This window comes from Salvelinus fontinalis, chromosome 11, assembly GCF_029448725.1.
Source record: "Salvelinus fontinalis isolate EN_2023a chromosome 11, ASM2944872v1, whole genome shotgun sequence".
Taxonomy (NCBI): Eukaryota; Metazoa; Chordata; class Actinopteri; order Salmoniformes; family Salmonidae; genus Salvelinus; species Salvelinus fontinalis.
In genome coordinates, this window is record NC_074675.1 from 12,441,741 (window position 1) to 12,454,510 (window position 12,770).

General features: G+C 41.8%; 1 protein-coding gene and 1 pseudogene across 2 annotated transcripts in view; one reads left to right on the forward strand and one right to left on the reverse strand.

Moving 5' to 3' along the window:
- LOC129865054 (protein lin-7 homolog A-like) overlaps positions 1-4,598 on the reverse strand; it is a 30,110-nt gene extending 25,512 nt beyond the window's left edge. The window contains exon 1 of one of the 2 annotated variants that reach the window (XM_055937489.1): positions 4,431-4,598. In XM_055937489.1, the coding sequence (XP_055793464.1) occupies positions 4,431-4,467 (37 nt within the window). In that variant the 5' untranslated portion in view covers positions 4,468-4,598. The remainder of the gene's footprint in view (positions 1-4,430) is intronic. The other variant, XM_055937490.1, reaches the window with a different exon arrangement.
- A 5,578-nt stretch (positions 4,599-10,176) lies between these two features.
- Positions 10,177-12,770, forward strand: part of LOC129866058 (acyl-CoA synthetase short-chain family member 3, mitochondrial-like) — a 50,672-nt pseudogene continuing 48,078 nt past the window's right edge.

Sequence of the window (12,770 nt, forward strand, 5' to 3'; positions counted from 1 at the left end):
CTGAATTCTTTGTGGGAAAGAATTCTTGAGGCAGCCAACAAATAAAAGATTTATGCTCATTCTGATTCGTGTTCTAATGCAACGATGAAGGTGTTTTAGAGGGTGCCCAAGTTTGGGAGAGAAATATTCTGAAAATGCTGTTGAAGTGTTATTGAAAGCAGTGTCCACTAAAGAGCCATTTCCAAGAGGAATCAATTAATTAATAGTGCGTATCTAATAAGCTATTAGTCTACTATAGTCTGTTTCTGTGACTGACAATGTAAAGACATTTTGTGGTAAATGTGTTTAGTGATAAATCTGTTTCTGTGACTGACAATGTAAATACGTTTAGTAGTAAATCTGTTTCTGTGACTGACAATTTAAAGACGTTTAGTGATAAATCTGTTGCTGTGACTGACAATGTAAAGACGTTTAGTGATAAATCTGTTGCTGTGACTGACAATTTAAAGACGTTTAGTGATAAATCTGTTGCTGTGACTGACAATGTCAAGACGTTTAGTGATAAATCTGTTGCTGTGACTGACAATGTCAAGACGTTTAGTGATAAGTCTATAATAATAATACTGTGCTGTGTGTTACCTTGAGATTTCCTGAAATTATATCAATGACAGACGACCACAGAAATGATGGAATTATGTTGATCAAATACAATGTTCAAACTATAAACAGCATGGTGTCTAAAACAGTCACCAGTTCCAGAATGAGTCAGCCGTTCAAGTACACTGAGTTCACTTTCTGCTCTACTTTGATGACTGGATCTACTGATGCGGCCATCACTCTGGATGTGTCACAAATAAATGTGAAGACCACAACAAGCAGCTAGCAATGCTGCTGTGCTGAAACACACCAGGTCTGTGCTGTCCTGTTTAGGCACGGATTATTACACTCTTCCTGGGGTCCAAGCCTTTCGTCGCCGCAGTTATTAAACAATGAGTGCTTCACTGCTTTCTACACTTGAGTAAGAGTCTACACATGATTTTGAGCTGTTTGCTTAACTGGGCAGTGCTCCAATATCCTCACATAATTGCCCTGTTGATAATAGAGGGCATAGCTGAATAGAATATATTTTCCAATATCTGCACGTTGTTTCAATAGAAATGCTGTGCGGTGTAAATAAACATGTCCAATTAACTCAGCTGGCTCGTTAAGACATGGTGCTGATGAAAACAGAGGCTGTAACGCAGGTGCATCTTCTCCATCTCTACTGGGACGTCTAAGGTCCTAATAGAGAAACTTTTCATATCTAATTGATTCAAGACTAGTCTGAGCTATTCCTCCCTCCCACATGTAATGTTTCCCAGAGCAGTGCCCTAACACTGGCACTACCAGAATGACTGATTTACACATGCCAGAATAAATTGCCCCGGAGAGGCCATGCCATCTGCCACTTCCCAGTTTGACCCGCGTATCCTTTGTGCCATTGGCAACCACGCTGAAATTACCACACAAAAACCTCTACTGTGCTCATTCTCTGGATGAGTAGAGGAACAGGCCAGCAGGGACTTGCCAGACACAAGGCCAGCTCCTCAACAGGAGAGCCTTTTAAATGGACGCACCTCACTTTATCATTCCCCCCCCCATAAGCCGAGTGAATTAACACTAAATGGCCCTGCCGTGACATTCCTGACTATAGAGGGGAAATGAATCACTCCTTAGACGGTCCCCATCAGGGCTCATTAGCCTAAGGCAGAGGCAGATAACACTGGACTTTGTTTTTGTCTCCCTTCCTCTGACTGATTACCTGGCAGATGTCCATCCCAAACAAATGACATTTCCTTTCACTGTGGTTCTAATGAGAGCTTACCCAGAGCTGTGCCATTCTAAACAGCTCTCCGTTGATGAAATTGCTGAGCTGGCTGTTCACCTCACCTGTAATCCCTCCTCTCTGTTATCACCCAAAGCAAGGTACAGTGGGGAGGTTGCTGCGCAACAATAAACAAATCCAGTGACCTCTGCAAGCAAAGCAAAGCCTGTCTACAGTATGGTGAGACAACATGCTTAGGGCCCTGAGTAGGCTATAGTTTGTTGCCCTTTCTCCCCTGTGAATAGACTCAAACAAAGGATCAGTGATAACTTGCAAGGAAATGTGTGGTTGTTCTATATTTATTACGGCAATAAACCATGCATGGAGAGCATCAAAAAACTATTGACTTCCAGATTTCAAGCTTCTGCTCTCCCTCGATTTTGGCCTCTTAGTAAATCCACTGTAATTTCAGACAGCACAGAAACCTGTTTGAGCATCTGTGTCTTCCTACATCGCTCAATCAGCAAATAGATAGGAATTCTGCTCACAAAGGCCTCAAATGCCTCTCCATCAGCAAATATCTGGCAGAAAGAACACATTTCACTGTGATTACTGTACAGCCTCAACCTGACTGATATTATTAGGACTTCATGGCACACAGTTGATGAGAACTCTCACAGTATCTCTATCAATTTCAATAGTCTTGGCATGCCTGGAGCCGGTTAGTGTTTGAATGAGAGTCAATCGTCGAAGGAGAACTTTGGTGCCATGAGCAGGGAGGTTCCAACACAGTCTGTTTCTCCACAGGACAGTGGCGTTTGAGTCATTTCCAGAGACAATAGCAGGAAGTGCAGTCATGACCTCAAAGCACAATGTGAGTTTCCCGCCTCTTCGTGTGTGTGACAAATTCCTAACACATCCTGCTTTCAACAAAAAAACAGGCTTCTTTTCAATATCAATGACAGTGTTTCTTCCCTAGTGGCAGCAGCGACAAAGGACTCTGTGCAAAGACAATGACAGCTCTTGTAAAGCTATCATTATGATCCCCTACATGATCACAGCAGCCACCTGAATGTTCTCTCTGAAATAATAGGGGCTCTGACTCACTAGTCTACCTATGCAAACCCAATGGAAAGGGTTGAGTAGCCTATACTGGCATATATATTTCAGTTTAACTGTGGAGAAAAAAACTCTTCCCCAACGTGTCATATAACGCAGCTTCTTGTTTATCATTTTGCCCTGTATCATGTTTTTGCCCTTGCACCCACTCCCCATTCAAGCTCGTATACAGTATGTGAATACGTTTGACTAACATAGGGCCCCTATCAGTTGCTGCAGTCACGCAATAATGAATCCAATTGCCACTGAGCATTGAATTGACTGTAAATCATTCAAATGAGCCAATGTTTAAAACCGTTATATTATCCGTTATTCCTTGGGTATAAAGACAGGCCACTCGCTGATGATCCTCGTTCGGGTTTACATCCATTCCATCCTTCATGATAACATCCAGGCTCGATTACTCATGCGCAATGCTGTGATCAATACAACGTAGAGAGGTCACCATTTGTAATTTTCCAATTTAGACAGATGTTTATATCCTCTTGCCTTCTTCATTCCCGTGAGTTGTTTATTCCAAGGCGTGTACAGTTTTTCCTACGGTCACTAACTGTTGTGGCAATCATTCAAAGTGGGCCCATGCCCATTACTTTTCCCAGATGTATCATCTTTCTCTATTTTTAACACCACCCCTTTCGTTTGTGCCATGCAGCCACACTAATGTATTTCACCACCGGATTCGTTCTAAGCACTTTATAGGCTACACATTTACAGACTAAAACGTAGGCTACACATTTAATCTGATTTCCCCAATGTCCCCGTTTCGAATATCAAAATTAAAGAATAGTCAGGAGAAGCTATTAGAAGCTATCCATCTGTTATCATTGGACAGGCAGGCTACTGTAGGAAAGCAACATCCCCTGAAGTCCGCGTGCAAGTCGACCTATTACTACTCATAGTATGACGTAGGCTATAGGTAGACTACATTGTGGACTCAACCTTCCTTTTAGAATAATGCCGCAGGTGAATTCATTTTTCACTGTCGACAACGGGTATGCTATGGGGTGAAGACCTGTACCCCTTTCTTGTTCACTGTCCAAATGACCATTAGTTTCAAGAAAAATATAAACCAATTAAAAAAACTGTTTGTTATATATTCTTAAGCCTACCCATCCAAAAGTTGTCTGATGTCTAGAGAAGTAAGGATTTAAGCGTGATTGGATTCCTGCCCCCAATAAATTATTTCTCCCAATCACGAAGTGAAGAATACAGCGAGATAATATTCTATTGGATGTTACATAACAGAGATAAATACACTCTATTCATATGCAGTGGGATGTAATACTGTGCGTTAATAACACATTTGTTATAATATTGCTGAACAGCATTATTTAATTAAGCCGTTTTATCCAATTTTGCAGAGTGTGCACCAAACGGTCCAGACATTTTATTCCCAGCAAATAACGGTATCCAGCGAGAGAGAAATATAAGCTGACGAATGTAAAACTGAAATAATAGCCTATAGTAGTTTCAACTTAAAAGTGGTCCGCCAATGCATCGTTCGCTCAAGTTTCGGGATCCAGAAATAATTCAACAAGAAAGCGAATCCGACCATTGTGCGTCTTACCTCGATCCAGAGTGAGCGTTTGGACCTCTGTCGCCATGGCTGCTGTTATGGGGAGATATAGCGACTACGGTAGCTGCAGCATCAGAAGCAACTCAAGCTTAACCGGCTAGTGAGAGCACAGAGCCCGTCGGTGGGAGTGGCTGAAGGGGAGAGGGGATTACCTCCCGCGCCGTTGCTCCACCGGACTGACCCAATGGTCCTGTCAAACCGAACAACGTGGGATTAATATCTTTATGCAAATAATTGAGAGTGAATAGAACTTGATTGACCTATAGCCCAATTGACTAGCTGATATGAACATTTTGATATTGAGTTCTTCCCTGACAATTTCATAGGCAACCTGTGTGCTCATGGCATGGGATTTTTGTTGTCCTGCAGCCTAAAGCTGATATAGTAGTCTACAGTAACCATAAAGTGATAAACAGATTTCAATGATGGCATGGAAACGCAGCTGATGAAGGGTTTATAGATTAATCCTCATGTTTATAGTACTGTAGAAAAGAGACCCATGCATAGACAGGAACTGGCTCTGGGCTGGGCTCTCTCTGTATCTCTGTTGCCTTTACTAATGCCTGTTGCAGCTACAGCTTAAAGCTGTGGCAAATCTAATGCATGACCTGTAGCAGTGTGGCCAAAAACCAAGGAGAATGGAATTCCGCCCTACCCATAGAGGTTGTGCTCATTCCCATGCCCATGGGTACATCCTTTAGAATGGAGGAAGCAGGATTTAAACAAGATGACATATCACACTGCAGGCTACATTTCACAAGCCTGAACATTTTCATTTGTAAATGCTATTATAGATATAAAGCAAATGAGGGACATTTTTCAAGATGTATTTAGCTGGCTGACTTTTCGGTGCACAATCAGTTATAAACTAGACAAAAGTGTTTAAGTTTCAAATGATTCCATTTCTTTTTTAATTACGTCTAGGCTCCTCTCAGCGAAGTCTACTTATACATTAGAAAATCAATGACCTCACTTTCAGGTAGATTTCCATTCTAATGTGGGAAAGTGTAACAATGGAAGAGAATATGACTCTGTAGCCTACCGTGAGGTACCGAGTCAATGTGCGGGGGTACAGGTTAGTTGAGGTAATATGTACATAGGGGTAAAGTGACTATTTTTAGATAATAAACAGCGAGTAGCATCAGCATAAAAAAAGGGGGGGGGGGGGGGGTCAATGCCAATAGTCCGGGTAGCCATTTGATTAATTGTTCAGCAGTCTTATGACTTGGGGTAGAAGCTGTTAAGGAGTCTTATGGACCTAGACTTGACGCTCCGGTACCGCTTGCCATCACAAACGTAGCCAGAGCCGACCAAAAACAATGTAGGCTAGTTCACACAAAAAAGCTACTGTAGTATACAGGCTACTGGTTTTATTTGACAAGCTTGCCAATGTTACCCTGGTGCTTGTGTGTTTGCGACATGTCACAGATACTTGTGAATACAGCAACAAGATTAGAAGGTGTCCTCTTGTCAAATTGATAACTCTGTTGCTTTTAATAACTACAAGATAAGAAATGATTGTCTGGACAGGAGTCAGGAGATCCATGCATCCATGTACTGGATCAATTCTCCCCGTCTCCCTGTTGCAGATTATAGCAGGAGGAGGATGGCATCCTGGCAACCAGCTTCAGTGTATTGTGTTGTCACTGATGTTGTTACCTGTTGATTTCAACCTCAACAACCCCAAGAGCAATTTATCTATCCTTGAAAATGGGGCTTGATCAGATCATCTCTGCAACCCTGAGCCTTTTACCTCTTGGATGGTGCCGTCTGCACATAAGCAATGGCATTTGTTTGTTCCTGACTTCCTTAAGTGCTCTCTTTCTCGCTCCCTCTCTCTCTCTATCTCTCTCTCTCTTTCACTTTCTCCCTCTATCTCTCCCACCCTCTCTCCCTCTCTCTCTCTCCCTCTCCCTCTCTCCCTCTCTCTCTCTCTCTCTCTCTCTCTCTCTCTCTCAAACACAAACTCTATCTCCTGAAGTAGAAAGTATCATCAATTTAGTAATCAATTCACTCTCAGTTGCAGGGCCTTAAGAGCACTGCAGTCTAATCCCCTCCACTTTTTAAAAGAAGAAATGTTTTCCACCCGCTAGTGCAGCAGCCCATATGGATGTGAGCACATAATCTTCCTGTGTACTCTTTCTCACTGGCCTTAAGCCCTCCCTCCATCCCACCACTTACCATCCGTATACAATTTGCATCTGCATGCAGCTGGGTGGAGCTGCTGTGCGGTTGTGATGCACCAGCACATATGTTCTGTGTGGAGTTGATTACAAGTGCAAGTCGAAAAGCACTTTAAGATGAAGGATACAGTATGGAATGGGTTGCTGAAATGCAACCTTGAAAAATGGCACAGCGGTACACGGTAGTATATAGCCTCGTTGTTGTTATTTTATTGTTACTTTTTTTACTTTAGTTTATTTAGGAAATCTTTTCTTAACTCTTATTTTTCTTAAAACTGAATTGTTGGTTAAGGGCTTGTAAGTAAGCATTTAACAGTAAGGTCTACCTACACCTGTTGTATTCGGAGCATGTGACAAATAAAATGTGATTTGATTTGACATTCTGCTTTGCCATCGCAGTGGTCCAGACTGTTCAAATCCATCCAACAGGCAGCTGTTGACAGCTGATCAAAGAGAGCAGTGAGGAAATCAGTGTCAACATGTGGGTGATAGGCTGGCAATGCATGTCAGCTCTTCTGGAAAACATATCCTATTCCCTATGGAGAGGGAGGGAAATGCCATCTACATATCCTGTGTAGTGGTACTATGACAGACACATGAGGCATTTACCTTATGCATTCAATAACTTTCATTCAACCAGCCTGGTCTCGGCAGAAAAGGCAGGTAACACGTCCAGGTGTCAAATGAGTATAAATCAGACATTTGACCTAGTACTAGCGGTTAAGATCGTTGGGCCAGTAACCAAAGGTCATTGGTTCGAATCCCAGAGCCGACTAGGTGAAAAACGATTGATGTGCTTTGATTCAGATTCAGAGTGTTTATTGGTCATGTACAGGGTTGCAGGTGTGATTGCAGCGTACAGAGAAAATCTTAGGCTTCGAGCTCCAACATGTGAGACTTGAGCAAGAGCCTCTGCTAAATGACTAACGTTTAAAAATGTTAAATGTAGCCTACTAGTTTGCATTTCTGATCTCTGAGAAGCCAACATTTTTTCTAGATAAACTGGCAACCATCCAACGCAGTCACAGCAAGTCAGTCATGTGATTGGAACTGTGAGGAAATGGTTCAGAAGTAGCTACTTCAAAATGACTTAGATTAATGAAACTTAACATCTACTGCGCTGCTACATTAAACCCAGTCACACAGTAGGGTATAAAATTACAATCACTGTAATTACAACAAACATTGTCTCATAAATCCACTTTTATGCTGACATATTGTAACATGGGTTTAAAAACAATCACAGTACGATAAAATAAGAATTATATAGACTTTTACAAAGGCTTCAACCTGTGTAGTCAGTGAGTGGACAGTGCATTTTGGTCCCACACAAACTCACACTGACTCCTCATATCTAACAGAGAGAGAGAGAGGTGAATGGAAGAGCCCTTATGGTTAAACCCAGTGCAGACCGTTTACAGGAGATCATTGAGTGTCCACTGCACGTCCGTGCCCCGTGCCAGACACAGAATGTAAATGAAGCAAATCCTGCTAGCAGCACGTGCTCTACAATAGGAAGAAGTATTGCTTTATCGCTGGGTACTGGGATTTACAGAGCCCTTCAGGTTGGACAAATTAAACCACTGGGAGAATTGACAGCCTTTGAAGATCCAAGGTTTTGAATGTAGTCAACGACTTCTGTCCTGTACATGAAAACACAATCTCCCTTTTGATGACATGGTAGTAATTCATTAATGACGAGCAAGCAGAGGTACAATCGAGGTACAGATCACAGTGGTTGATCAGAAACCTGTACAAATGCATGATCAAATCCAAGACAGGCTCTTCCCACACAGCATCAGCCTTCACCAAATGTTGTGTGGTAATCCTTAGGAATATTCTCCAGACTTTCCTAGAGGGAATTGTTGATATGTTTGAATGTTAACATTTATATTTATTCCCATTTTAGTACCTTTATCAGCCACATCATGCTCTGTATTCAAGAGCATGTTGTGTCTCAACCGCTGTCAGGCACAACACAAAAACCTTAGATGGTGTAAAATAGGGTCTAAGCTACAACATACTGTATGTGAATATGATGTTTAAGTTTACACGGTTTTGGATAATTGACATTAAAGGTTAAAACGTTATCTTTATTTATTCATTTTTTATCGAGAAATTATAAAATAGTTTGACAACCGTGTTGTTAGCATTTAAATTATATCAATCTCAACCGTTGGTTATCTTTTCCAGTGATGAAGACATGGATGTCTCGTGACATGGTGAAGTATGCAAAATGTGTCAACTTTGAGCACCTTTATCTCTTGAATGTTTTGACATTCAGATCCAAAAGTCACTTTCTGAGCACTTCTATAGTGGTCAAATATATATGGAAGTTTTCGTTCAAATCAAAAGGGATTCTGTCAAAAGGTGATTGATTTGAGATGCATTTATCCTCTTATATGGCGCTACTTGGAATTACGTGTTTAGCACTGACTGATGCCTGAGAAACCCACATGGAAAACATTGGTCCGGGCATTTGTAAATCACATTGGACTCAAACGCCAGCCAGATTGATGAGTTGCTCAATCATTGTTTCCAGGTACCAGAGTCAACTCAAGATAGGTATTTTTCTGGGAAGTAAGCAGCATTGTGGGTAATTACCAGAGACAGGCTGATGAAATTGATGAAGTGCAGGGGCCGTGGGGGAAAACATCTGAGCCGACAGCAGTCAATGGACGAACGACGCCGGCAGTGTGACGAGATAAAGGTGTGCACAAGCAAGTCTTGTGCAAGCACTTCAATCAACATGTTTGCAAGACTTCCCACATTGCATTGCTCTTCACTCTAGTAGGTTTATAGAGGCTACAAGTGACATGGGAAGTGAGACAGCAATCTTGATCAATAATAAAGCACATTAAGTGTTTTCATTCTTGCGCTTGAGGAGACAAGACTTGACTTCGTATGGCCATTTTACAAATACCCTCAGGGCTTTTCTGAGGAGTTGCTAACTACAATATTTGCCATTAATCTGAGTCCTCAATAGATCATTTAAGATCAACTTTACCCTAAAGGACCTCAAGATTTCCGAGTGTTTCAAATAAACAGACAAGGTCCTTTGGTAAGGGGCCTGAAGCAGGGTACACAGTATGCAGCAAACTCTGCTCACTGAACACCATTCAACTTTTTTTTGTTATACTATTGTACACAGACAAATTGTCTTCAGATCTGTTAGTGAGCTGAGGATTCAGCAACACGACATTAGCAACTCATATTTATTATGGATATAAGACTAATATTAACAATATTTTATGTGCCCAATGCTCCATGAATTTCCAATGCCTTCACCCTGTTCATGTACTTAAGTCTTTTGTATCAGAACAGCATACGATAGAATAGAATAATGTACTTCTTGGCTTCACAACATTAAAGTTGAACTAAAATAATTTATTTTGATGGTTCAAGGTATTTTATAAACTGCTTATTATGAAGACAATGTAAGTATGCATCTTTAAAGTATCTATGAGGAAACTTTTGATAAAGCTGCCAAATAAAAATCTTGGGTAAAACTTTACAACCACTCCCGATGTTCTTATTAGGTCTATACTTTGGAGATGTTCCTGCACAATAGCCAGGGCCGGATTACGAACAGGTATGCAGGGTCAAACTCAGGGCACGCGCCCCGGGGCCCCAACCCATTATAAAACTGCACATTTTTCTTTCTGATCACAAGGTTGTTATCCTCGCACCTCCTTGTATGTTGCCTCGTTATTGTCGTTGATCAGGCCTACCACTGTTGTGTCATCGGCAAATGTAATGATGGTGTTGGAGTCATGCCTGGCCGTGCAGTCATGAGTGAACAGGGAGTACAGGACGGGGCTGAGTACGCACCCCTGAGGGGCCACTGTGTTGGGGATCAGCGTGGCGGATGTGTTGTTACCTACCCTTACCACCTGTGGGTGGCCGGTCAGGAAGTCCAGGATCCATTTGCAGAGGGAGGTGTTTAGTCCCAGGGTCCTTAGCTTATTGATGAGCTTTGAGGGCACTATGGTGTTGAACGCTGAGCTGTAGTCAATTAAAAGCATTCTCACATAAAGTTGAAGTCGGAAGTTTACATACACTTAGGTTGTAGTCATTAAAACTCGTTTTTCAACCACTCCACAAATTTCTTATTAACAAACAATCTAATTCAACACATTCAACACACGTGATCAAGACAAAGGAGATGATTGTGGACTACAGGAAAAAGAGGGCCGAGCACGCCCCCATTTTCATCGACGGGGCTGCAGTGGAGCAGGTTGAGAGCTTGAAGTTCCTTGGTGTCCACATCACCAAAAAACTAACATGGGCCAAGCACATCATGACAGTCATGAAGCGTGCACGACAAAACCTATTCCCCCTCAGGAGACTGAAAAGATTTGGCATGGGTCCTCAGATCCTCAAAAGGTTCTACAGCTCCACCATCGAGAGCATCCTGACTGGTTGCATCACTGCCTAGTATGGCAACTGCTCGCCCCCCCTCTCCACACCACTGCCACTCTCTGTTGTCATCTATGCATAGTCACTTTAATTAACTCTATCTACATGTACATACTACCTCAACTAACCGGTGCCCCCGCACATTGACTCTGTACCGGCACCCCCCTGTATATATTGTTATTTTTTACTGCTCCTCTTTAATTACTTGTTACTTTTATCTCTTATTCTTATCCATATTTTTTGAAACTGCACCGTCGGTTAGGGGCTCATGAGTAAGCATTTCACTGTAAGGTCTACACCTGTTGTATTCTGCACATGTGACTAATCAAATTTGATTTGACCTTGTGAAAGTGACACGTTTTCATATTCGTCAAAAACATCTATATATTGAAGGAGTGGCTTTGAGACGGCCTGCACATGCCCAGTTCGGCGCGAGACAACCTTTAGACTCGATGACGTGATCTGTGCACTACCGCCACCTACTACTTTGGAGCTATACAGTTTATCCTACTACTTGAAAGCATTAGATGTGTGGACGATACATTTAGGTACACAGTACATACAGTTAGTAGTCTATGAATATCCAATAGTGAAATATCATGCACGTGTGCTTAATTGTCTCATATTTTGTGATGGTTGTCATAATTCATTTTGTGCACCAAGGTCACATTATTAAACCATGTATAGCTGTTCAAAGTATTTGATGGCAGACCTCACAAGATGAACCTTTAATTCTGCATGGTAAAAATCCCATATGCTCTCTAGATTGACCTCAGTGTTGTAATAGTGTTAAAATCAAGGCATGGCCAGTGAGCGACTGTGCATGATGTCTCATCTTTCTGTGTGCGTGCATATTTAAAACAACAGGAATCCAGACACCATCTGCTTGTCTCAGCACCTCAGTACCTCAACAGAGCTCATAACGAGTTGAGAGTCCCATTTCATAAAGATCTGGGGTTGTACATAGATCCTGTACGTTGCAGGAAAAACTGTCATTCTTGTCTGTGTTCAGCCCTTATCTTATCATACACATTCTCTAATTGTAGACCAAGCTACAATGTGCTTACTGTTATCTTTATGTTATTTCATAACATTGACAGATCTATAGTGAAAGTATTAAAGTAGTTATTTTTTGGCTCTTAATGACAATATGCTGCCTCTAATGTGGGGTCTTCTCTTTGTAAGGTTCGCCGGGGGGAAGTTGAATGTTTTCCACAATGCGGTGGATCGCCATGTCGAGAGCGGACGAGGAGATCAACCGGCCATCATTTATGACAGCCCAGTGACTGGAACTAAGCAGACCATCACTTTTAGAGAACTACAGGAACAGGTAATGATCTCAACTACTTTTAGAGAACTACAGGAAACAGTAATGATCTCAACCACTTTAGAGAACTACAGGAGCAGGTAATGATCTCAACCACTTTAGAGAACTACAGGAACAGGTAATGATCTCAACCACTTTTAGAGAACTACAGGAACAGGTAATGATCTCAACCACTTTTAGAGAACTACAGGAACAGGTAATGATCTCAACCACTTTAGAGAACTACAGGAACAGGTCATGATCTCAACCACTTTAGAGAACTACAGGAACAAGTCATGATCTCAACCACTTTAGAGAACTACAGGAACAGGTAATGATCTCAACCACTTTAGAGAACTACAGGAACAGGTAATGATCTCAACCACTTTTAGAGAACTACAGGAACATGTAATGAGCTCAACC